Source organism: Aphelocoma coerulescens, chromosome 15 (assembly GCF_041296385.1).
Source record: "Aphelocoma coerulescens isolate FSJ_1873_10779 chromosome 15, UR_Acoe_1.0, whole genome shotgun sequence".
NCBI lineage: Eukaryota > Metazoa > Chordata > Aves > Passeriformes > Corvidae > Aphelocoma > Aphelocoma coerulescens.
The window spans coordinates 15,219,483-15,245,693 of NC_091029.1; the positions used below are offsets into that span (position 1 = coordinate 15,219,483).

The 26,211-nt window shown below is 44.8% G+C and overlaps 2 protein-coding genes across 7 annotated transcripts in view; one reads left to right on the plus strand and one right to left on the minus strand.

Annotated features, from left to right (window-relative positions):
* Positions 1-3,597, minus strand: part of TAOK3 (TAO kinase 3) — a 77,960-nt gene extending 74,363 nt beyond the window's left edge. Inside the window, exons 1-2 of one of the 4 annotated variants that reach the window (XM_069030480.1) lie at positions 3,386-3,597; positions 2,611-2,673 (exon numbers count right to left, since the gene is read on the minus strand). The gene's annotated coding sequence lies outside the window, so the exon portion shown is untranslated. The remainder of the gene's footprint in view (positions 1-2,610; positions 2,674-3,385) is intronic. The other 3 variants (XM_069030486.1, XM_069030487.1, XM_069030481.1) reach the window with 3 other exon arrangements.
* A 543-nt stretch (positions 3,598-4,140) lies between these two features.
* SUDS3 (SDS3 homolog, SIN3A corepressor complex component) lies at positions 4,141-25,563 on the plus strand. Of its 3 annotated transcripts, none has more exons than XM_069030516.1 (14): positions 4,141-4,451; positions 4,633-4,757; positions 4,862-7,483; positions 8,993-9,062; positions 9,986-10,041; positions 10,366-10,437; positions 12,548-12,567; positions 13,114-13,270; positions 15,952-16,047; positions 17,731-17,792; positions 18,655-18,676; positions 19,096-19,201; positions 23,086-23,170; positions 24,802-25,563. In XM_069030516.1, the coding sequence occupies exons 3-14, from the start codon at positions 7,324-7,326 to the stop codon at positions 24,898-24,900; spliced, it is 1,005 nt and encodes a 334-aa protein (XP_068886617.1). In that variant the 5' UTR covers positions 4,141-4,451; positions 4,633-4,757; positions 4,862-7,323; the 3' UTR covers positions 24,901-25,563. The 3 variants fall into 3 exon arrangements, with proteins under 3 accessions (XP_068886617.1, XP_068886616.1, XP_068886618.1); XM_069030515.1 differs by having other exon boundaries at positions 4,633-4,718; XM_069030517.1 differs by having other exon boundaries at positions 4,633-4,688.
* Positions 25,564-26,211: the final 648 nt, after the last annotated feature.

The following is a 26,211-nucleotide window of genomic DNA, read 5'->3' on the forward strand; positions in this document are numbered from 1 at the left end:
GTATTTAATTAATTTAAATAAATTTAAAAATAATTTTAAAATGAACACTAGCAGTACTCCAGGTTTCTTGAATCTTAGAGCAAAACCTACTGATCTTTAAAAATAAATACTTTTCGTATTTCCAACAGGAAGTTAAAAGTGGATTCCCATGCTTTACTTCTACAGAATAAAGACAACATGTCATGTTAGGAACACTGCTCTTTAATGCTGGAAGTGGGGCTTTATAAAAATTGAGAAGCTGCCACATTACCATTAATAACTCGGATATTCAACATCCTTCAGTAACTCAAGAAAGAGATGACCACGCCCAATTAATTTACTTTGATTTCTATTTCAACTTTCCTCTGCATTCAGGAGGAGCTGAGGCTCTCACAGATGAAAGTTCCTGGCATGCAATGCCAGTGAAGGCTTTTAAGTGACGCCCACTATACGATCACAATGCAAAGTCACGACCTGTGCTGCCCACATAAAAATCAGAGGAGATTTCCTTCTTTTTACCCAAAGGGAACCTTAAATTTACCCAATATCTTCTAAAACACACTTCATTCAGAAAATTAAAACAAAGCTGCCAGAGTGATTTCAGGGAGTGATAAAAAGACTGTCAGGGAAACTCACTGAGCTGCCCCTGGAAGAACTGATGACCAAGCAGGCACCAAGCAATTGCATCATGTTTATTACACAGCCAAGGGCAATCAGATCCTTCTGGTTTAATCAATGGCCTTCAAATGAGGAAGTAGTTTGAAAATAATAAGCACAAAACAAAATACTCTTTTGGGTTCACTTTTTTAATTTTTCCCTGATGTTTCTATTAATAAAGCTGAGCATGTGCTGCAACAGAATTTTATAGAAATCTACTTCTTGAATACCTTTGGTGTCAAAGCTGCACTTTTATTCAAACTCAGTTTGCTGTAAATGCTGAACTGTAGAGGGGTCCTGTTAAAAGACACTGAGCTCTGTCTTAAAACAAAAGATCTGTTTCCTATTTAAAAACATTAACCTCAGACACCTTTTTTTTTGTGTGTGTAAAAGCAACAAATAAATATTAAAGTGTTCTACAAACACCTCCTCCCCTGGCATTTCTCATAACCTGGATGTTGGAGCATCTCACGAAGCTGCAGAACAACCTGGAACAAAAACCTGTAAGTGGAGAAAACAACGAGTCTGTGTTCCTGGTCCAAACTCACTGACCACTGCCTTGTCCCTGCTCCCCCCCCTGCTCCCCAGCACTCCAGCAAACTCCAGCCCAGCTCCATACAAACAGGTTTTTTCCTTTAAGATAAGACAGCAGGTTATTCAGAAGGAACAAAACTCATTTCTGCTGAAATCCAGCAACACCTTATGGAAAAGAAATCTAACAGTAAAACCCTGCTGATGCAGGATCCACATTTAGAATGCACAAAAGTAGAAATACCTCATCTTTAAAAGCTTTGGCTTGCTAAGATCCTTTTTTAACTGACAATGATGAAACAATGTAAAAGGGAAGTACTTACAGAGGATCACCGTAAGTAATACACACACACAAACAAGAATTAGTTTGCAACCTGAAAGCCCTCGTATAGAGAAGGGTGGATGAAAACAACCCAGCTCAAGGCTTCCTCAAATCAGATGCCAGAGGAAGTTATATGATGAGTTGGAGAGCAAATAAGAAATCTGGATTTGATAAATGAGACATTTATGTAGATAGGAACAGTTTGCAGCCTCACTGTGGATGCATGAAAGAATTGTCAGATATTTGTATGAAGCTTAGTGTTAAAAGAGTTTACAAACGGGAGTTTACATTTAAAACATATCCTATATTGTTAAATTAGCCCCTGAGAACTCAGAAATAGCTACCTACCAGAAATACCCCAATTTTAAGCACATAAACAGAGAGAACAAGCATGGTGTATTATCTCTCTCCACAAACGATCCACTATCAACATAGAAGCACCCACACGTGTCCTCTCATAAATCTGGTACAGGATACATCAAAATAATGACCAGCAAAACAAGCTGCATCACTCCCAGCACTGCAGCATTTTAAAGACTTGCTAAAATATGTCAGCAGACCTTGAAGAACAGACTTAAACCCACTTATTCTCAAACAATACGAGCACCACAAACCACAGCCAGTGCTGCTGTACCCAGTAACTTTAAATCACCCTGTGTTCTGTGGAACAGCATCCACACAGATCCACAACCCTGACTGATTCCACCTCATGGGGATCACTATCAACAAAGGTGGGCAGGGGGATTCCAAATCCTTCTGGCATAACCAGGGCTGGAGTCAGCATCGCCTGCTTTGCTGTTTTTAAACAAACACGGAGCTGCTGTTGGACTGTGTGTGAGCCCAGCATTCCACACACCTCCCAGAGCGGTGTCCCACTGGCTTCTCCCCCACTCTGGGGAGAACAGCCCAGCTAAGGATAGCAAAACCAGCACCGAGCTGCTCAGTTCTGCCCAGGCTGAGGAAACGACCAGGGAAAACCTGGATGCTACCAGAACTAAAGTTTAGAACTACCACAGTTGTAGGATTAGGGAATTCGTTCCACTCACGTTCCCGGGGAAGCGGGGTGAGGAGACACGAGGAGATGTATTTATAAAACAAAATTCTGAAGGCTTAGTACTTGCCTCGTGTCCTCCTTCCTTCTCCTTCCCACGTAAGTACGAGTGCTGCTCGATGGCATCCAGCACCTACAGCAAATAATTCCTCCATGTCATTAAAAGGACAGAGACATCTGCTCGCACCAGACCTACGTCATTGCTTCCAACTCCGTTCAAAACTGACAGCAACGCAGCTCCCTCTTCCCCTGAATTCACCAGGTCACATTCCTGCTCACAGACGGATCCCAGGGTAATCCCAATGGAGCAGCGTCGTTCATCCGAGCCGTGCCCGGCTCCAGGTGAAGGCAGGCGGCCGCTCTCCCTCCTCTCCTCACGCTCCCACCGGGGCGTTTCCGTGCGCTCGGGGCTGCTGTCCTGGAGCTCCAACTTCCACAGAGCTCCCAGGGACAGCTCCCGGCACACGGGAGAAAAGCAGGGAAGGAGGGAGCGAAGGAAGGAGCGGCTGTCCCGGTCTCCCGGACCCGGCACGAGGTGCGGAGGAGCTGCCCCCCACCCTGCCCTGTCCTGCCCCCGGCCGGGCTCTCAGAGCCCCCAGACGCCACACTCGCAGCCCCGCGGGAACTGCCCCGACCCCAAGCAGCCCCGGGCGGGCCCCGCCAGGAAACACCCCGGGACAGCCGGCACCCCCCGTCCCGGCAGCGAGCGCCCCGCGCCGCCGCAGCACCCACAAAGTGCCTTTTTTAGCCCCAAACGCGCTGCCAGTCCCAGTGCTGCCTCCTGCCCTCCGCGCCCCAGCGAGACCCGCCTGTCAGCGGCGCCGCTCCCTCTGCCGGTGCCTCACCTGATGCCGGCCGGCGGCAGCGGGCCACGTCCGCGGGGCCCGGGCAGGGACGGACGAGGAGGAGGAGAGGGACGAGGAGGAGGAGGGGGACGGAGACAGAGCGTGTCCGCCGGGCCGTGCCCGTCACCGCCGCTTCCTGCCCGGCCCCGCTCGGCGCTCGGCTGCTCCGCCTGGCAGCTCAGCCCGGCCGCTGAGCGGCGCAGCCTCATGGAGCGCACCGCCCGCGCCATTGGCGCTCGATTGAGCCGCCTGCACGGTCTGGCGGGGCACGGAGGGAGCCGGGGGGGCTGAGCCCGGGTGCGGGGCGAGCCCGGGTGCGGGGCCGAGCCCGGGTGCGGGCTCCCAGCGAGATCAGGCTGTGAGGGTGGGGGTAATAGGGTCTACGGGGGCCCAGGGTGGGGGTGTTTGTGTCCGGACTCAGGTGGGCGTGAGAGGTGTTAGGGCCCTTACTGATCTCAGGTGTGTATGGGGGGGTGGTTGGACCCTCAGCGGGTTCAGGTGTGTGTGAGGGACTTATGGACCTATAGTGGAGGGTGAGGGGCCGAGCGGCCGTAGTAACCTCAGGTGTGTGTTGGGGAGGGGGATGGCTGTTGGAGTCTGCAGTGGTTTCAAGTATGGGGAACGGTGTTAGGGCCCATATCAGGCTCGGGGGTGGGTGTGTGTGTGTGTGGGTGTGTGTGGGTGGGTGGGGTGTTAGGGCCCATAATTAGTTCAGGGGTGGGTGAGTGTGCGTGTGTGTGTGTGTGTGTGTGTACATTGTCAGGGTCTATAGTGGTCTTAAGTGAGTGTGTGTGTGGTGGGGGGGTGTGCTGGGGCCCACAGCCAGCTCCTGTATGAGGGGACAGTGTTTGGGCTCCATAAAAAGGCAGCTCTGCAGCTTCTGTTGCAGGTGTTGGGGGAGCTTTGATAAGGGCTGTGTGTCCTGTGGCAGGTCCCAGTAGGAAGAGGCCTCTGGTACCCAAGTAGGAGTAGCTGTGATTTGGTAGCAAAGCCCCAAAGGAAAAGGAGTCGTAGCAGGGGGTGAGAGCTCTGGGTTAGGAATTGCTTAGAGCAGAGAGAGGGTAAGGTGAGTTCATGCTGTTTCTCCCACACTTGGGGGTTCTCCAAGGCTTCTGAACCTAAACACTTCGTAATTGTAGAGGCTTATGGGGGGGGGTGTTAACTATTTTTCTAAATAAAACTGAAGGAGCAGAGCTTTATCTGCCAGTACCTCGTGCAGCCTCATTCTGCCAACTTGCTCCTGACAGCTGTTCCCCTTCTTGGGCTTCTAAAACCATCCTCAGAGAGCTGTGTGAAACCACAGGTACAGAAACCTGAGAGCCCTGAGTCCCAGGTGAGGGGTGTTGGTGTGTCCTGTGCCTCAGAGGCCAAGGTACAATACCAGCTTTTCTCATTGTAGTCGAGTAATTTCACACAATGAGTTTCCTGTTTATGAGCTGAGCTCCATAACTTTATTTCCCCCCTCTTTCTTACAAGTGGAAAGAAGAGCACAGTGAGCACGACTCATCTGTCAGCAGCTCTGTGAAAAGCTGACGCTGACCAAGCAGGAGGCAGAGATCTCTCCCCAAACTGAGTGTGTATAAAGCACTGAGTTGTGATGAGAACAACAGCTCTGACGGAAGCACGAGCCAAGAACAACAGCTCGGCAGAGAACTTTACACTTTCCCTGACAACTCCTTGGGGCGGAGACAGTTAAGTTTCTGCATTTGTAAGGGAAACATGGCATTCCTTAAAGCTGAGCCTCCTCCCTCGGGTTCCCACTGAATGCCTGAGAGATGACAGCAGAGGGTGTCTCCAGCAGGCTCCTATTAGACAGGAGGAATTAGCATGGAGGGAGCAACTGCGAGATCCCAGCTTTGACCACAGAATGAGCTAGAAAGCTTTGCATCAGCAGCAGTTTGCAGGTTTTTTACCCACTGGGTGCACACAGCTCCTGGTCAGGGTGTTCCTGTGCCCTCGTTTAGGTGCCTGCACCTGCCCGGTGTGTGAAGGGCTGTGCTGGGAGGCCAGATCAGCTCCGAACAGGAAGTGTGCTGAGGCAGCAGTGAGGCAGGGCAGATGATCCTTGGGAGGGCAGCTGCGATTCAGAGACACTTAAAACTGGTTTGGTATCCCCAGCAGCACAAACCCGGCTGGCAGGGGAGCTGGTGAGCCGAGTACGTGGACAGATGGAACAGATACAGACAGGAAATAGAGGAGAAAAGAGAAATACTAGTGTTTGTAAAGCTCTGAGTGGGCTCTGATTAGTTCTTGAATCCTGCAGCCCCATTTTATTTTTAGCTCAGTGACTGGATGGCTTTGGGAAGTGATTTGAGGAGCTCAAGCCAGATGTGAGTCTGGGGAGAGGGCAAACCCGTGGGCACCAGGCAGTCGATGCGATGCGGCAGCCGCCACCACGCCCTTTCCTGTTCACCCGGTGGCCGCAGGCAGCCCTGCCAGCCACGCTGCCTGAGCGGGGAGAAGGGAAAAGGAGGGGTTTCCAAAATGCTGATAACCCACAGCATTCCTTGGAAAAGGACAGGTGGTGAGCAGCTCTGGTGGTGTCTCTCCTCTGAGACAAAAACGCTCCCAGAAGTTCTGGGAGCTGCTTGGACGGGTGCCGACTTTTGGCCGTCCCTCAGCCTCGTCTCTTGTTAGAGGCAATATTGACTTATGGAAAGAGGTACGGAGCATACTTGGCGTGGGTGTTCCGAGTTAAAAATTGTCAGTCTGGGCAAACAGACCTTTGGGGTGAACGGCAGGAAAGCCAAGCGGCTGCGCTGCGTTATTACAGGTCCTTTCAGAACACGGTGTGACCTGGTGCTGCTCCGGGCGCTGAGCACCGGCTCGGCGGGTTTGGAGCAGCGCTGCAGGTTTTGGAGCTCAGTGCTTCAGATCAAACCCATTTCCTTCCCCTCGGTGAGGTGTTTGTAATGCCTCAGTGAGTCAGTAAGATGTGCATGTGAGGAATGCACCTCACAGCTGAAGGTGAGCGATTAGTGTGGCTGTGCTGGAGGTGATGAGATTAATTAGTCCTTCCCAGGTGAATTAGAGCTGTAGAAATAAGATACATGAGCTATTTACTCTGAAATACCAATGTGAGGCATTTTCAGATGGAGTGGGATCCTGCATATGACTCTCACCACAGGATATGTATCTTGATCGTTATTTTTGTAGCAGTGTCTGGTCAGGAGGATAACCAGTACCTGGCAGATGCTGGGCACATGTTCTACAAAAGCTGCTGCTCACTGGCAGGAAGCAACTGATTCACCTGGGTGAGATCACAGTGCCGTGGCGGGGCTCTGCTGAGAGTATGGAGGAACAGGGAAATATTGTCTATTAAAATATAATGAAATTCGAAAGAGTACAAGTGTCCTAATGAGTCCATCCCCAACAAGGCAAGGTCCTGCTCCGTGCCAGGGGAACAGCTCTGCTGTGTGTCTGTATCATAACATCACAGAATGGGTCAGGTTGGAAGGGATCACAGAGGGATCGTCTGCTCCAGCAGGGTCATCCCAGAGCACGTGGCACCGGATTGTGTCCAGACGGTTCTGGAATATTCCCAGTGAGGGACACTCCGCAGCCTCTCTGGTCTCTGTTCCACTGTTTGCTAACTGCACAGCGAAGAAGCTCTTCCTCGTGTCTAGGTGGAACTTCCTGTGCACGTTTCTGCCCGCTGCTCTTGTTCTGTCTCTTGGCACCTCTGAGCAGAGCCAGGTCCACGAACACGAGCCCAGGTGGCCACAATCCGCTGAGGAGTTAAATCCCACCGCCAGCAGAGTTTAACCTCGCCGCACGCACCGGGCGGGGCCGGGACTCGAACCCGTGATCCGTTGGCCCGCAGGCTCCGCGTTGGCCGGGCGGGGGCGCCGCGGCCCCGGCGCCGCCCGGAAGCGGAAGCGCGGCCGCGGTTCCCGCCGCGGTTGCCGAGCGGCAGCCGCTCCGTCCCGCCCGCGGCCATGAGCGCGGCCGGACTCGTGTCCGCGCCGCCCGCAGCCCCGCCGGGGCCGCCCGCTCCTGCCATGGCCCCCGCGCCCGACTACTACGAGGAGGAGGAGCTGGAGAGCGCCGAGGAGGAGGACGGCGAGCGGAGCGCCCGGGCCCGCGACTCCGACGAGGGTGTGTGGGGAGGGGGCGGGTTGGTTCCCGGGGACGGGGTGGGACAGGGGGTTGGAATGGGGGCTCTCGTGGGGGTGTGGGATGGAGGGGACCTCTCCGCAGGGCGCTTGGGGAAGGGCAGGGTGCTTAAAGGGTTCGGAGCGGCGAGAACACCCGAAGGAAGCAAGGACCTACCTGTCGGGTTGCGGCGGTTCCCCGCGGAAGAGAGAACAGCGAAGCCACCGGAGAGGTGGAGTTGTGGCTTCGCAGGTGAGGAGGAGGCAGTGGGATAGGGGAGAGCGCTGAGCGGGGGCATTGAGTGGGACAGCAGGGTGGAAACAGTGGAGAAATCTACTATATTGGTTTTATTTCCGTAGTTTGGAGGGGGAAGGAGGCGGCTAAGGGAGGAGAAAGCGTGGACAGAAGTATAGCAGTGCAGGAGGATGTGACAGTAGGAGAACCAGAGAGCAGGGGAGAAGAAGAAATTAAGTAAAACCCAGAGTATCCAGGAGTGTAGAGGGCATAAAATAGCAGATAAGGGGGATGTAGAAGAGCTCTTGGACAGTGGCTGTTGCTGGCAGCAGAGCTCTCCATCCCTTCTGGCCTGGTTATGGATGGGATGATGTTACAGATGCAGAGGGTGACAGGGTCAATGAGGGTTCGCGCAACAGTATGGAAGTCCTTTGTGGTGACACACACACTTAAGTACATTTCTTACAGTTAAAAAACTTGTTGGTTTAGCTTTGGTGTGTTAAATTTTATCTTAAGCTTAAACTGTTTGTAGATTAAGAAAAATCTGAGAAAGGTTTTGTCTAAGGGGCTGGGCCCCCCTTCTATGTGTAGGGAATTAGTTGTGGTTTAGGTTTCTCATCTGTACCCTATAAAGTCTGGGCACACTGACCCCTCTTTGGAAAGGTAATGGATTCTTAGCTACCCACATATTATAAAGGGAAGCCTGAAAAGTCTTAGCAGAAAACTAGCAATCCCACAGTGATTTACTTTATTTATAGTTTATACTGTCTATTTATAAGATGCAGCTATCTTTATGGCAGTGCTGGTATTTGTTTGAGTGTTGAAGTACTTCTAAGTGAAGTGTAGCTGAGAAGTTCAGATCCCAGCCAGTAACTGCTCTCTTTGGTGAGATCTTCGTGGTCATCCCGAGCAGCACTGAGTCGGTGGGACTCTAGTAACAAGTTTGTGAAATGTCTTTTAGTCTTTAGACTGTCTGTGTCTCACCTGTGTGAGTGTTAATGGAGAGCCCGTTGTCTTAAATGGGAAGAAATTCCCAGGCTCTCTGAAGCTGAAGTTGTTCAGACTTTATACAAAGCTGCACTGCAAAACTCACAGTTGTAGGAAGCTGAGATGTTTCATTTCAATCCTGAATTAATCTCTCGGGTTGTCTTTGTTAAATTGGCTGAGGTTTGGGGACTTTGTTTGCCTGTTTCCTTGTTTTTAAATAATTTACTACTTAGTTTGGGTTTTTTAAAAATACTTCTTAAATTTTAACAAGTTGTTTTTTGCCACATTTAGACACTGAGGATGCCAGCGAAACAGACCTGGCAAAGCATGAGGAGGAGGACTTTGTAGAAATGAAAGAACAGTAAGTAACCCATTCAAATTGCAAGTAAGGTGAAGTTCTGTTTATTTGTGGGTTTGGGGGTGTTTATTGCCTAAAACTTGGCAAAATTTTGGGCCAAGATGGGGAGTTCAAAGTGCTTACCCCAATGGAATAGCTCATGAGTCCATACACTTGTATTTCTGCTCTCCCCAGTTACTTTCTCTGTTCTATATAAATTCAGGGAATTAAGGCCTGCTGCTGTTTTAGGCAAAGAAATAATTATGAGTTCTGGGAGCAGCTGCAAATAGATCCTGCTGCAGACAGATCCTTTAAATAAAATAAAGGCTCTGCTTTAGATAAGCTAAGGAGAAGTAAGATGCCTGTCCAAATGCCTTAAACAATTGAATTCTAGTCCTGAATCAGAAATGGACTTTTGGAGACTTGAAATAGTTTCCCCATGGTGTTCAGGAGCATTTGGCAGTACTTTGAGTTCTTGCTTACTGGCAGAGACCTGTTTTTATACAAGTCAGGAAGACCTGGCCAGTGTTAAACCACAGATGTGTGGTAAAAGAAAGGCAGGTTTGCAGCAGCGCCAGGAATAGACTTTGGTGTTTTTTTTAATAATGTGAGGAGCTAATACACAGATAACAAAACTTGACATAGTGGAAGAATGATTCTACTGTGAAGTTTCTGGTGTCTGTAGATCTAAATGTCATTTTAGGTTTCGACATTAAAAAAAAAAAAAATCCCATTTTATCCCAAATTGTAAACCCATTGTAGAACCAAAGTGCCAGAATTTTTAAAACAATGAGAACCTTTCATTTGAATAAAATTCTTTTAGTTTGTAGTTCATTTGTTTCTTGAAGTTTTGAAAAGTTTTTGATTCTGTGTAAACATGTAACTTAAAGAGGTGGTGGAATAAACTATGTGTGCTTGGTGTTTAAAGTTTCCTGCTGTGTTTGCAGGATGTATCAGGACAAACTGGCATCTCTGAAGAGGCAGTTACAGCAATTGCAGGAAGGTAAGCTTCGAAGAGTAGCTTTGTTTATTTTCAGCACTTTCCAAATGTCACAGAAGGAGGGGGGGTTTGAAAGATGGGAACGGTGTCCTTCACTGCACATTGGCTCTCAGCTGTGCTGCAGAGTTAAAAATCCAGCTGCTTCCCATCTTTTCTCCATCTTAACTCCACTTGTAGTTAAGCTTCTGTGCTAAAACATTTCTTAAAAGGAGTAATCCCCTTTTCACAAAAGCAGGGAATGTGCTTTGAGTGGTGTATGGCTCCTTGAGGATATTTAATACTTGGGGAAAAAAAATTCAATGGGAATATACAATTTATTTCCACTAGGTACTCTTCAGGAGTATCAGAAAAGGATGAAAAAGTTGGACCAGCAGTACAAAGAAAGGATACGAAATGCAGGTAAATGGAATTTCTCTCTAAAACACTGCAAATAACTTAAATGTGTGTCTTGTATAACACCTGAAGTAAAAAAGAGGTAATTCTGCCCTTTAAAGAAAAGGAACTTGCTGGAGCAGAGGGATCTTTGGGTATATATTAGGGTTTTTTCAGAGTCCACCAAACATGACAGGCTCTACCTTGATCATTTTTTTCCCTTGATCAGCACTGTTTGCTGACTGATAAACAGTTTTAGTCTTCATTTGTGTGAAACAGCACAAGTAAAAAGGTTATTTTATTTTTGTCTGCCTAACCCTCCCTCTCCCACTTTGGTTTGTTGTCTTGTGGCCCTTGCTGAAGCTTTTGGGTGCCCTGTCTCCTTCAGTTTGCAGGAGTGGGAAGTTAGGAGCACGTGCTTTCCCAAAGATCTGTTTTATGCCCTGGAGCAATGAATACAGAGGATTTGCTACTGGAACTGTTGTTCTGCATGACTGTGCCATGGAATGGGCTGCCTGGACTTTGTGTCCTACTCTGTTTCAAGGAGCAAAGGCCCAAGTTAATTTTTGAAGTGCCCAGTGCTCATCCTTCTGGGTGTTTTTATTGTGTTGCTGTAAAGGAATGGCTTGGGAATCCGATCCATCTGCTTGCCCTCACTCTTGCTTGTTCACTTTCAAGTAGTTCTTACCTTGGATATTGAAGCAGGGCCTTTATAGAAGGCTTTATGTGGAAATAGGAAATGTAGCTGCTCCTCCTTTAGAAAAAGAAGGCAGTTCTGTGTTTCTGGAAGTGCTTGGGAAGGTAAAGGATTTGCTTGAGGAACTGAACTGGTTTGAACAACTTCTTGATGACAGGAATCTGTCCCCTGAGATGAATTTCACTAATGATTTAGGTTGGAAAGGACCTTCAGAAAGACCTTTCATATGCACTAGAGCTGCATTCTGGCAAGCCTGGGCTGTTTTGATAAAATTAAGCCTAAGTGCAAACTGGTATTTCTGGCTGGCCACAAGCAGTGCTGCAGCAGCAGAGTTCTTCCACAGGAGGGCAGGTGGTGATCACTTGGAATTTTATGGTTAAAAAATCCAGCTGCTTGTACTACGGGAATCAAGGTCTTTTATGTTTGTCCTTGCCATGCTGAGGTTTGTTAAAACAACAGTTTAGATTTACCTGTATTTGATTGTCTGCATAATGCTGCTTTCATGCTTTGCAAATAGGAAGTTTGATTTTTATTGCACCATTCTCATATTTGGTGTGTATCTATTGCTGTTTTTAAAATTTTTTTTAAATAGTGGAGTAGTACAGTGTTGCTACTACAGCCTTCTCCAAAACATGTTTGAAGCTTGTGATCTTTGCAGAAGTTTTTACTATTTCAGGTATTGCCAAAGCTTAGTATGCTGGTGAAATGTGGTGAGTTGAGGGCTGATCAGGGGCCTTAGTTTGCTTTTGTTGCCACTCTTTTGAGTAAAAATTTTGGTTCGGGCATTACTCCTCCAAGAAATGCAAGAAGGGTCCCATCTTGCTTAATCTCAAGTTGTTAGAGATGGCACAAGCATCATCAGCAGAACTATTTCACACCCAGAAATCCACTCACCTCATCCATAGGCCTGACTCGAACTAATCATAGCCATATGTTGGCAATTAACCCTCAGTGCTGCACAACAATTCTGTTGTTGCCCCTGGCTTAACCAGCCTGAAATCACACATTTGAGCCTCTGACAGCTGCAGAGTTATTTGTGAACCAGTCACTGCTGAGATTCATGAAGTTGGCTAAAACTTTTGAATATTTAGCTGCATATTTCAAGTTTCTATTATTAGTTGATTAATTAAACTGGAAGATGGACTGCCTGTTTAGTACTTCTGGGAATAGTAGCTGAACCGAATAGTGTAGAATACTGGAAGCTTTTCAGTGTGGTGGCAATCTGTAAAAAACCTCTAGTAACAGTGCATTTTTGTGGAACTTCTTCATAGTCACTTTATTTTCAACATAAAGCTGTGAAGTCAGAGCAGAGGTTGGATAAGTACATGCATTATTTGGTTCACTTCCTGTCTTGGCTGCAATATTCAATGGCTTAAAATGTTAAGGAAGTAATTTCGTGCAGCTTTGAAGGTAATAAATTAAGTATTTCTTGTGTTTCAGAACTGTTCCTGCAGCTGGAAGTAAGTACTCTTAATTTATCAAAAATATGCATTAATTAGATGGAAGAGGCATAAACCTTGTTTTATCAACTTGTATTTGGGCTTGCTTTCCCAGAAGGCTTAAAAGAAATTTTCTTCCTCAAGCTGGCTTGTTACATTTGAGATATAGTAGAGCTTACTGCTGGTATTACCTCAAGTAACTTCTGCACTTTTGTTAAAGTAGAATTAAATGTTTGCTATTGGCCTCTTGTATCTGGCTGTGCCCTGGGCTGGTCTAAAAAGGGTGTTTAAGGTGATAAGTGCTGTTTATAAATCTGCAGAGCTCTCTGCTAGACACTTGATTTGTTATGCAACATTAAAATGTCTTTTTACAACTAATTCTTTTGCCAATATAATAGCACGATAATCATATTTAGATGTTTTTCTGTAGATTGTGAATATTGATAATCTTTAGAACTCACACCGGTTTTGAACTGAAAAGCTGACCAATAAAACGTTTGAAAAGCTGTTGTGATGTCATTAACTTGAGTGCTTAATTAACCTTCTTGCTCTTTGGGTTTGCATTAGACAGATCAGGTGGAGAAAAATTATGTGAAGGAAAAGAAAGCAGCAGCAAAGGAGTTTGAAGATAAGAAAATTGAGCTTAAAGAAAATCTGATAGCGGAGTTGGAAGAGAAGAAGAAGATGATTGAGAATGAGAAGCTAACCATGGAATTAACAGGAGGTAAAGAAGATAAGCACCTGTCATTTGTGTTACCCACTCTGCTTCTGCTTAGGTGAAGGTGGCAGTGCTTAGGAGGAGGTGGCAGTGCTTAGGAGGAGGTGGCAGTGCTTAGGAGTGGAGGTGGCAGTGCTTAGGGGTGGAGGTGGCAGTGCTTAGGGGTGGAGGTGGCAGTGCTTAGGGGTGGAGGTGGCAGTGCTTAGGAGTGAAGGTGGCAGTGCTTAGGGGTGAAGGTGGCAGTGCTTAGGGGAGGAGGTGGCAGTGCTTAGGGGTGAAGGTGGCAGTGCTTAGGGGTGAAGGTGGCAGTGCTTAGGGGTGGAGGTGGCAGTGCTTAGGTGTGGAGGTGGCAGTGCTTAGGTGTGGAGGTGGCAGTGCTTAGGTGTGGAGGTGGCCGTGCTTAGGAGGAGGTGGCAGTGCTTAGGAGTGAAGGTGGCAGTGCTTAGGTGTGAAGGTGGCAGTGCTTAGGTGTGGAGGTGGCAGTGCTTAGGAGGAGGTGGCCGTGCTTAGGAGGAGGTGGCCGTGCTTAGGAGGAGGTGGCCGTGCTTAGGAGTGAAGGTGGCAGTGCTTAGGAGTGGAGGTGGCAGTGCTTAGGAGTGGAGGTGGCAGTGCTTAGGAGTGGAGGTGGCAGTGCTTAGGAGTGGAGGTGGCAGTGCTTAGGGGTGGAGGTGGCAGTGCTTAGGGGTGGAGGTGGCAGTGCTTAGGGGTGGAGGTGGCAGTGCTTAGGGGTGGAGGTGGCAGTGCTTAGGGGTGGAGGTGGCAGTGCTTAGGGGTGGAGGTGGCAGTGCTTAGGGGTGGAGGTGGCAGTGCTTAGGGGTGGAGGTGGCAGTGCTTAGGAGTGGAGGTGGCAGTGCTTAGGAGAAGGTGGCAGTGCTGGTTTACACGGACCGCTGGTGGGAAATGCCAGGGGGGCAGAACACAAATTGAGGGTCTTTTAATGGAGAAAGCAGCTCAAAATGCAGTGACCTGGATTGCTACCAGGTGAATCAAGCAGTGCCAGTGGAGCAGCAGAGTGGATGATGGGCTTGCTTATATGCAGGGAAAGACACTGCTTTGGTTCCCTGATGTAGCAGTAGAACTATTGAGATATGTCACAGTATTGACCTAACCAGTGATGCCAGCTTGTAAAGCTGTGTCCTGGTCTTCCTGCAGGACTGGGTGGTCAAGTAGTTGAAGAAAGCCAAACAATAAAGGTTGAAATATGCTGCTTAAAGCCAGAAAAAATAGAATTGTGGGTTACATATGTGTCCAGGCTCTAGAAAATTTCTATTAAATGGACAGATTTTTTGAGACAGTTGGTACCCTTGGTGCCTTGCAGTGTTCTGTGGTAATGGACAGAGGGGAGCCATGTCAGGGGTTAATTATTCCTGCAGAGTTCTGTTGCTGTGATAGTGGACCAAAGTCTGATTTGATGCTCTGAGAGCAACTCTTGCACTTCATGGACTGATAATGTTGGTTTTGTTGCCGAGGCCTGTCCATGAGTTACACCTTTCATGCATGGTATCTACAGGTTTTTATATAAATTTAATGAATACTCAGAAGTAAGAATTAAACCATGTTCTGGCATATTAAATGGTACTCTTAGCTTCATACAAACTCTCAGGGCTGATGTGGACTTGAAATCAGCTTGAGTTATGCTGTTTCCCTGGTAACTTCTTTTATTTATTTACGAAGTCTGGTCTCATGGTCATCCTTGTTCACCTTTGAGATGAGAGAAGGAATTCGGTGTATTTTCCACGTGCAGAGCTGCTCAAGGTTTTAGGGTCTAGAGGGAGCCAAAGGGGCTTCACAGGTTGAAGTGCTACCCAGGGTGTGATTCAGGGGTGCTTAGAGATGAACAAATAAATCTCAGCACATAGAAAGGGAGGTGGAATGATGTGTTTGGCATTTATGATATGGTCTGTTGGCTGCCAGTTCAGCATAACTTCATGAACTAAGGATGAGTTGTGAGATTTTTCAGTGAAGTTGTTCAGTAAAGGTTACCTGTAGACATTCGGACAAACGAAGTGCAGATAATTACCTGGTGATGAGACTGGTGTTTTAAGTTTTTAACAGACTTTCTTGTTTTTCCTCAGTGCATATGCTGCAGTTTACTTCCTGTCAACTGCTGCTCTGTGTGTTATTAATTAGGCTCATTTCATTAATCATTCTTAGATAATCTGAATTTAAATACTGTTTGTTTGAAATCACTCCAGCAGACTTGTATCAGTCTTCAATGCAGAAATTTTCTCTAATCTTTTGACAAAGCTGTTTTTCTGCCTTGTAGATGAGAGCAATTGATTTGTAGCTGATGTTTTACATGCTATTAATGATCCAAGTTGGGTTGGGAAAGAACTCCATGAACTTGGCCTTTTAAATGCTCTGTTCCCAAGCAGATAACATTAGCATGAGAAGAATTTGCCTTGAATCCTTGTAGCATCATTGTGCTGCTTATCTGTACCTGGAGCAGCTGTAACCATGGCATTGCAGCACTGAACAGTGACCTGATGGGAGAGAGAACTTGGATTCACTGTCAGCACTTCCATGCTGGAAGCTATCACAAAAAAAAAAAAAAAAAAAAAAAAAAAAAAGGCAATTTGTTGTGTGAAAGAGGAAAGATTATTTTCCTTGTGCCTTGTGTAGAAAGCTGCTGCTGCTTACTCCTTTCTCTCTGGTCTTATCAGCTCTCCAACTTCATTACTCTACAGATTCAATGGAAGTGAAGCCTATTATGACAAGGAAACTGAGACGGAGACCAAATGATCCAGTTCCTATCCCAGACAAGAGGAGGAAACCTGCCCCTGATATCCTTTCATGGAGCCACTGTTGGGTTTGCAGCCACTGTGCTACCCACCCCTCTGTTGTTTTGTACAGCAAGGAAAATGAAATGAAATGTCAGGTTCAGATTTTAACCTGGGAAATACTGAAGCACAGTTGTCCTGTATGATGTGTGCTAAAGCAATATAGCAGATATATAATACAATACATATATTGAAACCAGTGTTTGGAGATCCCTTGGTATCCTAACTTAAACCTTACAGTATCATGAGAGAACTTTTTTTTTGTCAGTGAGAATAGTTTGAATTCTACAGGCAATTGAGTTCACAAAAGAAAAACTTTAAACAAACATTACATATAAATATATATATGCTGAGATAATTGATTCCATAGATAGTAAATGGCTTTTTACATGAGCCAAAGCTTTTCTTATTTCAAGACATGACAAAGCATTTACCAGAAAGATCATACTTGTCATATCAAACTAGTTCTTCAATTTCTGATAAAGGCTTCAGATCTCTAATCCAGACATGCATAGCAAAAGCAAGGAGTGCTAGATTTTGTTCTTTGAATGAGAAAAGATGAAGATTCATCTTGTTTTCGTGTATCACAAGAGACAGAAAAACATGTCTGTGTAATCCTTAGCATCTGCCTTGCTGCATGTCTCAGAATTAAAATGTTCCTTGGCTTCTGGAAATACGTTTTTAGCTCCTCTGTGATGACAGGCACTTTTTCTATTTGTATATTAAATTCACCTGGAGAGGAAGGCAAGGATATTTGCTTTGCAGAGGCTTCTTATTAGATTCTAAACTTGTATGTCTTAGATTAAAAAAAACTTATCTGAGTGACTCTCATTTTCTGAAGGCAATATCAAACCTTGAACTTTTGGAGTTCATGCAGGATGGTCATGAGCATCTCCAGTTTCAATTAACCTCCTTCTGGTTGGAGATTCTGTTCACTCTTTCAGGAAAAAAAAAATCATTTATTAGTGCCCCTATCTCATGCAAAGTAAATGAGTTTCATGGTGAACATGACCTGCTAATTGAGCATGATACAGCAGCCACAGAATGAAAGTCTCTGCCTTTGCTCACTGGGAGAGGATTAAAGTCTGTCAGAACCAAAATCCTTGCAATGGAGCCCAGCAACTGTTAACTTTAGTTTAATACTTTGAATACTTTTGGCTAAACACTTGTTGTGAAGAAACTAAATACAGCAGACCTCTAATAAGATTATCATACACTTACTTGTATTTTCTCAGGTTTTGGGTTTGTTTTCAGGTGCATTGTAGGCTCTTATTTATCCCCAGCCACACAAAGTTTTGTTTAACTAGGTTTAAGTGGGATTTAGCTTCATTGTAAAAACCTGAAGTGAGTCTGTTGTTTCAGCTCACAGACTCTTCTCCACAGAAATACAAGATGAAAAACACTGAAAATGCTGGTGCTTGATGCCTCCATGAAGTCAATGTCAGTGCAGTCAAGGTTTTTCATTGATGGTTGTGTCTGAATAAGTTAAAATGATTTTGCACTCTGCTGCTAAGACAGTGGGGATGGACTTACATTAATTCCTCTGACAAAGAAAAAAAGCTCAAGTAAGACATTTATTAAAATCCTGGAAACCTTTTGGCTTACATTTAGTCGAGTGAAATGTCATTGACCTTTAATTTTTAGCCTTGCTTGTCAAGAGTTTATGGAAACCTTAATTCTGGATACCTCAGCTAAATTATTTGTTGACTGATGAGCAAATAATGGAGGACCTAAGGACGCTGAATAAGGTAGGGATTGTTGTTTGATGGTATTTCTTTGTTTTAAAGAGAAGGCAAATGCTTTCCCCTGAAGAGAAGAGATCTCTTTTATGCTCCTTTTTGAGATGTGGGACTATTTCATCCCTGTAGGCTTTCTGAAGTAGCACAATAAAAGGTTTAGTGAGATGGTATCTCCTCCTTTTTATTGAGGTTTAATTAACCTAATTAGAATGACTGTCACCTAAAAATGTTACCTTTTGTCTGAACCAAGGGATGAGCTATGTTAAGGAGTTTCTTCCTCATGGCTGAACAGATGTCAGTGTTTTTTCTGGGAGATCATAGTCTGCCTTTGGTTTAGGCCTTAGTGTGGGGTAGGTTTTTTAATTAATTTTTTTTTTCTCCCTGCTGTCAGAGTATTTCAGCAAGCTGGGTAAGGGGCAGTGTGCATGTTTATAGTTTTTCTAGTTTGGATTAACATACTGTTTTCTTGCTGAACACTTGAAGGCTTATCTAATTTTTTAGAATATAAGCTGCTCCTTAAGGCATTTGAGGATGGTAGTGGGACACTGGTTTTGTGCCAGCTGTTGAGGTTTCTCTAGTGATTTATCTCCTGTATTTTGTGTACCCTGAGAAATGTTGTATCATGTTCAAAAATAGTGTGTTAGATGGGTTTGCTCTGAAGTTCAGGGTTTTGGGCTTTTGTATCATTATATTGATTATCTGCACCTTTGGCAGTTTATAGCACACTGCTCTGGTTATGTGTTATGCCACTGAACAGAGCATTTAAAATAGAAATACTCAGAGCATGGAAAGTAAGATATCCGAAATTAGCACTGCAGCTTCTGTGGCTCCTGTCAGATCTCTAACACTGCTTTACTCTCTTCCCATGTAGCTTAAATCACCCAAGAGACCAGGTGAGTTGCAGATGCATTGGAACTTGTTCACAGGGGTGCTGTTCTGAACAGAGACTGGTATTGTAGATGTTTGGCCACTTTATTTCAAGACAGAGTGGGACTAACTTGCCTCAGTAATTTTAACCATATTTACCTAATTAACTGTGGATTATAACTAAAACAAAATCAAGGACATATTGCCCATCACTTATCCATAAATGTTTTTTCAGATAAATGCTGTATTTCAGTGAATATTTTAACTCGAGGCAGAGGTTGAGTTACTCATCACAATATATAATATTTTCCTGATGCATATTTGAGTTTTTGTTTTCTCTGCTTGTTATTTCTGCACACATGACCTTATTAACTGTAGTTTTGCAGTTAGAGGTGCTGCTGATGGACTCGTGCTGGTCTTTAACCAGAGTCTCTTCTGTCTTCAGCTTCCCCCTCCTCTCCCGAGCACCTCCCAGCTACACCAGCAGAGTCTCCAGCACAGCGATTTGAAGCTCGGATAGAAGATGGAAAACTCTACTATGACAAGAGATGGTGAGGCCTGGGGAATTTCTGTTTTCATCAGTCTGAATGTTAGGTAGTGAGGAGGCAGAGGCTGCAGAGAGAAATGGCTTTGATCAAAGAATTGGTGGACAAAATGCTTTCGGGCAGAGATTTGCTGCTCCCTGCACAGGCTCAGCATTGATCCAGTAAAGCAGAGGTGATGATGGAGTGTTTACACTGTGCAGGCTTTCAGAGATAACTGGTGGCTCCAATAAAAGGAGACTTGAATCTTTTCTATGGCCCACTGTGGCACGCAGGAAGTCAAACCTAATACGAGGTAGGAGAGCCAGCAGCAGCCACAGTGGTATGTAACTGAAGCTGCCCAGCTTGGATACAGACACTCCATGATTTGCTGTCAGCAACACTCACATTCCTGAGGTTCAGTTTTCCCAGCGTTCCACAAGGTGGCAGAAGAAATCGTCCACCAGCTGCTCAGGATGAAAAATGCTTCTAATAAATCCAAATAACCTTTAAAGATCAAACCCACCTGGGAGAGGCAACTTCAGAATTGCTGATTGGATTTATCTCTGTTGAGGTTTATGGCCATACAGCTGTACAAGCCTCACAAAACACAAGGAAAATATTAAATTCTGCAGAGGAGTCTTAACAGATCTTAAACTTAATCCATGAGACTTGCAAACCTGGATAATCAAGGGGGTAATCTTGAACTCCTTGAGCAGAAAGCGATTTGCGAGTCATCTGCTTATTTGTAGCCCACTTCAGTGTTCTGGTGCCTCAACATAACACATGATGAGGCTGTAATTTTATCACAGCAGTAGTTGTGAAGCTGGTTTTTTACACAGCAATCACCTTGGCCAGTTGGTCAGTTTTTCCTTCTGACTGCAGTTTAATTGAGAGTTCAGTGTACACAGCTCTCATAAAAGCTGCTCCCTGCAGTTCAAACATCCATGAAGCATAAAGCAGGTAAGAACTTAACAGGCTACTTACTCCACAGATTCATCAAGTGCCTTTTTTTTTGCTTTCATAAAGTGACTATCCCCAGGATATATTTGGATGAATAAACTCTTCAGAATTTTGAAGCGTATGGAGTACTTGAAAAGTGTTCATAGTAAAAAAAGAAAGAAAGAAAAAAAAAAGGCATCTGAAGTAATCTGTCAGTAAAGCTCAAAACTTGCCATTAAATGTAAACCTGGGAGAGCTTCAGTGAGCCCAGATGAATCTCACCAAAGCACCAGCTCTCTCTGAAGGTTATCTAGCTGGGACAGAAAAACCACTTAACAGATACTTTCATCTTGCTGAATTCAGTTGTCATGGGGGTCTTATTGTCAGGAATTCCAGCTGTTGTCTTTCCTGGCTGTCTTGTTCTTATGCTGTTTTAAGACCAGTATTTTACCTTTTTTTTGGTTGTAATAATCCTGCTTAGATTTTTTTGATTGATAGTAATAGTACTTGTGCAAAGTAGCTGGTGTTTTAAAATAATGAAGTAACTCTTGGTAGGGGGAGGGTAATTCTTCCTAAAGTGCATAAAGAGTGCTGGTATGCACAGAAATCCTAAACCTGACAGGCCAGGAATGACTTTCTCTGTTTCCTGATGCAGCCTTGCATGACAATTACCTGAAAACAGGGAATGTTTAAGGCCAGTAATGAACCCCATGAGGTCTTGCAGAGACATTTCACAGACGTCTCCAAAGTGGAGTGTTTTAGGTGAATGTGGAATTAGACTCAGTATTTTATCCTCAGAGCTCTGTGTTCCCCCAGCAAATCCTAAACCACAGTTCCTGTAAAGCAACCATCTTTTTGCTTTTAGCTTTGCTGCATACAATAATGCAGAGGGATTTCTTTCAATCTTCTGATGGAGTTGCAGTTGGAAATCTCAGCCTTTCAACAAAATATTTTATAGCAGGAAATGGAATTAGTTCTGCTTGCCTCACTTAGTGTGTTTTACCTGCTGCAACAGCGAGAGTTGTTTGGCTCTGCTTTCTTGAAAGCTGATTTAAACCCCATTGCATTTTTCATCTGAGGTAATTTCCTCAATTCAGTCTCTCTCTGGATACATAAACTTGGCAAAAGGGTGAGACCTGACCAGGTATCTAATGCACCAGGGTGCTGTGCCTTCAGCTGCCCTCTCTGTGAGCGTGGAGCATGAGACAGCTGAGACAACTCTACAGTGCAACACTGCTGACTTGGTTCTTTGCCTTTTCTGTGCACAATTAACATTAATTTCCTGATGGAGAGTAATTCATGATGTGAAATCCAATGAAGCCTCTGACGTGTGTCATCAGCTTTGGTAATCAAAAAATGAAAGTGGGGAAAAAATATTTCATTGTCTGTGTGGGCACAGAATACTTGAGAGCTGTTGTTTGCCCTGGTATCTCCTGCACTCCTGCTGATTGTATCAAGATCCTTGCTTAAGTACTCACAGCATGGCATGGTGGGGCACTGCTGGACTGAGATTTGTCTCATCTTAGTGAGGCCTTGGGTTTGTAGTAGTTTATTGAGTACCTTGGTATCATTTAAGGACATCTGGACTTGCTAAACAGATTTTTTTTGGCTCAGATAATTGTTGCTGTTGCACTGCCCTGGAACCCACTGACAGTGTTTCTGTCAAAATGAAGGAGAAAGACACCTGTGCCCAACCATTGTTTTAAAGGTTGCGGGATTTGGGGATTTTTTTATTCCCTCACCACGCCCCCCTCCATGGGTAATGAGTATGTTTGGAAGGCTCAAAGCTGACACTCATTCCAGTTACTGGCAAACACTATGAAAATTCTGAGTGCAGGAGCCAGTAGGAAGAGATTGTGGAATCAACCATTGGAAGACTTCCACATGTACAGTATGGTTATTTTAGCAATAACTGTAAAGATTAAGTAAATCTGTGCATTTTGCAAATGGCAGTCAGGCTGCAGGGGGTTGCACTGGGTAGCTACTGAGGGAATATCTGTGCAGGGGTTCTGCGGCTTGGATTGCCCAGATAAAATCATGATTAGGGGAAAGGTGGAACTACAGTCATGCTTTTATAACTGTAAAGTGTTTTGGTGCTTGCTTGATTAAGATGATTTACTTAAAAATCACCTGTCCCAGTGTAATTAGTTCTGCCTATGGAACAGAATGAGGCAGAATGAACAGAAACTGGGGTTTTGGGGCTGTCACACTGCAGCACTTGGACAAATGTGGGCTGTGAAAGAGGCAAGTCACAGAATCAAACAATTCAGAGTTACAAATTTCAAAGGCTTTGTTTTATACACAACACATTAAGAACAATATAGAGCTTAAAATATGATCTAAAATGGGATGAAGTGGATGTGCTTAGTCATGGCCTCCTTATGGTGGACATTTACAGCTTGTTACAAAGTCAGTTACCCATTAGTTACCATTTGGAGTATTTTCACAAAACACGACAGCATTAGAAATTTGAAGTCTCATTAAATAATGCACAGACTGCACTGATTGAGGGTAATTCACTTTTGCTAGTGGTGGTGCTCTAGTAATTCTGTATTGGGGAATAAGCTGAGTATCTGTGATTTGCTCTGTCATATTTTGTCAGGCATAATAAGGAGTTGCCTTCTGAAATCCATCCTGTGTCTGAAATGGGAAAGGCTGCTTGGATTAAACCTTGAAGCTTGGGTGTGTTGTCAGTCACTGTTCCCCCGGGTTGTGGCTGGGGCTCTGCCTCTCCCCCTTGCAGTTGTGAAATCTGTTTTCAGTGAACTAAGACCCTCCTGCATTTCAAAATATGATTAAATGCAGAGTGTGTGTGTGTGTGTGATCAGATCACTTACTATTTTGCAAAGATGGAGAAAGTTGTGTGGAAAGAAAGGCAGACTTCACATTTACTCTGTCCAGCTTTATCAATAATGGTTTCATGCATTTCCTTTCTTATTTTTCTTTTTTTTTTTTTTCTTTTCTTTTTGCAGGTACCACAAGAGCCAAGCTATTTACCTGGAGTCTAAAGAGAACACAAAAATCAGCTGTGTGATCAGTTCTGTGGGTGCCAACGAGGTGCTGGGCTGCTTTTATTTGTCAGGAAAGGGGGGAAAGATATGGGTCTAGTAAGGGCTAAAGATAGATTCTGTCTGGTGTGTAAAGAAGCTGAACCCAAGATAAAACTGACTTGAGAAATCTCTTTTTGAGATGGGAAGACGTGTGCTCTGTTTCTGAAGGATAATCCTACATTTTGCAAGCTCCTGCAGCACTTGGGCAAAAGGGAGCACTTTGTTCTTTGCTTGCAGATTCCAGACACTTCAGGGAAAGAAATAATAGACTTGAGTGCACTTCTTCTCAATCAGGCAATAAAGGAACTTTAATTTGTTGTGGCAGCTAAGGGAAAACACTTTATTTTCCCCAGAATGAGTTGCATGTGGGATCTGTTTGTGTCACAGCTGTTCCCTTTCAGTGACAGTTGTGGCACTCAGTTGGGTGTTCAGATAAAACCAGTGGTAGTGTGCTCATGGATGCATTAAAATTTGTTTAAAGTTATTACTGTAATGTAGCAAAACTAATGTATCATTCCATCGTACTGTGGTAGAATATAAAATTGTACTTGTTTGTTTCCTACAGTTGCTCAAAGTTTGTGGGTTTTTGAATTCTTTTAGCAAGCAAAACATGCCAAATCCTTGGAAATGTTGCCGTTGGGAGATTGATTATCAGTGAATGTTGATTTTAATTTCTCTGGAGAAATAATTGAAGTAGAAATCCAGGCGAATACTAAATTTATTTTACATTGAGGGGTCCTGTTAATAAAGTCAATTTATAACTAAAATAATAAGAGTTAAATCAATCTACTGCACCAGACCTGTAGCTAATTATAAAAAAAGAAAAGTTTAGTGTAAATCATAGGCCAGCATAACTTTATAATCCTTTGCAGTAGGAAATACTGGACTTCCCTCCTAAAAGACTCCAGTACTAAGAGCTGGATAATTATTGCTCAATGTATTTATTTAAATATGTTGAAATGCACTAGAAGGATATAATGCAGAGGAAATTGCTCAGACTTGACTTTTAAAATACATGTTTTTAGATCTAAACACCTTGAAGGTGATTTCAAAAACTCTCTGGAGTGGCTGCCTCGGTGGCAGCACTTTGTCCTCTGGAACACGTGGTAGGAATCCTTCCATGCAGGTGTTTAAGAGAGAGGCCCTTTTATCTCCAGACACGATTTCTGTGCTACATTGTGGGAAAAGCTTCATGGAACAAATCAGAATAAGCTTTTCATTTGACTAATAGTTACTTGTCTGGGCAAATCCCAGGATAGATGATTTTATGAGCTGTGGATCTAGAGAGACTTACTCTTGATTAGGCAAAGCTCAGTGCCAGGGTTCTGTTGTGAACTGTAGCAGGAGGAACCTGCTTTCCTGGTGGTGCTTTAAAGAGTAATTTTTCTTGAGGACTGTTTTGAGCAGGAAGTTAAGGAGGTGAAGTTTAGATACCTTGTTTCATTTTCTGCTCAGGTTGCAAATGCCTCACGTGGGGAGGGAGAAGGGATTAACCTCATTGATCTGTGCCCCCTGAGGTGCTCAGCTCTGCCACTAAGACAGAGTTAATTTGTCTCTGTATTGCTTTCTGTGAGTTTTCCCTTTTTCTCGCCTAATTAATCTCCCTGCCCCATTCTTTTTGCTCCTTCTCTCCTGCAGATCTGGGTGAGGAAAACCAGCGACAGCACCAAGATGAGGATCTACCTGGGCCAGCTGCAGCGGGGCGTGTTCGTGATCCGCCGGCGCTCGGCCGCCTGACTCTGTTCTCCCCGGCCCTTCCTGGTTTTTAACGGATCACCAAACCTCTGCCAGGGGCTCACAGGCTGCTCGCTCCTCCCAGCAGCAGGGAACAGTCCTGGCCTCTGACAAGACACTTTGTGGCTGGCCACATAATCCCCAGTAGTCCTTAAACCTTTAGTGATGCCCAAGCACTGCCCTGGACTATTTCTGGATTTTGCATCAAGCTTCCGTACGCTCTCTTTGTATTTTGACTGTTTGAGAAGACTTTGCATCATCCTCCTTTTCATTGTTGTTTCGTGGTGCACAGATGGGACTCGTATGTCAAAAACATCATCATGTTTCTTTTGGGAGTCAGACCCGTGGACAAAGCTTTGCTTGTCAAGACTTGAGGTTATTCATGCTTTTTGGCCTTGTTTTCCTGCAAGGCTCAGGATTTTGGGCAAAAGATGAATCCTGCCAGGTTTCAGCTGCAGCTGAGAGATGCCTCCAGAATACCTGGTGCACAACATCAGCTTTATTGGGTGGACTGTTGAAAGACTGGAGCGCTTGAGAGTTTTTTAGGATGGTGTGAACAGCTCAGCAACTGCTGAAAATACAGTGATTTTAATGTAGCTCAGAGCCATGCGTGGTTAGTCAGAAGCTTCCATTTCTCTTCACATTAAAAAACCCTTCAATGAACAAGCAGAGTATGTCTGTTTGCTGATACAGATTACCTGGAATAGGTGGATGACTAAATTAAAGGAACAATTACCTGGGTTTTGCAGATAGCAAGGCTGTATGAACTCTGTGTCTATAATCACTCACAGATGTAGAGAGGCAAAAGATCAATTTCCCTTTTTTCATGGATGCTCAGAATAACAGGTGGGATCCTGCTGACAGGAGATACAGGATCTGTAGTATCCTCCCAAGGAGCCTGGTATGGAGTAGAAAGTAGTGTTGATGTGCTGTTAGCTGGAACTGTCATTCCCTGAAATGCTTTGCAAAGGGCTCCCCATGGAGGTTTTTTTAATTACAGGAGGTAGCACTGGCTTTCTACGCTTGCCTTCCTGCAGCACAAGTGAAAATGCCCAAATAATGATGTTAAGGTACTCCCTAGGTGTTTAAAGACCTGACTCTGGCATTCCTTCATTATTCCCAGTCATTCACTGATGGCTGGAACCACCAATGCCATGTGTGACTGCCTTGGCAGGAGCCACATGGTGCCCTGGCAGTGCTGTCACATTTCTGCCTTCTGTGCAGAACAACTTTGTGCTCCTTTTGATTACTAGTCAAAAAATTGTAAATTCTGTCTTTCTCAACATCTGTCACTTTGAGGCATCTTTTGGTTTT

Coding starts and splice junctions, on each gene's coding strand:
- SUDS3 (XM_069030516.1), top strand. CDS start 7,324: ATGAGCGCGGCCGGACTCGTGTCCGCGCCGCCCGCAGCCCCGCCGGGG. Junction 13,271..15,951: donor AACCATGGAATTAACAGGAG/GTAAAGAAGATA, acceptor ATTACTCTACAG/ATTCAATGGAAGTGAAGCCT. Junction 17,793..18,654: donor ACCTAAGGACGCTGAATAAG/GTAGGGATTGTT, acceptor CTTCCCATGTAG/CTTAAATCACCCAAGAGACC.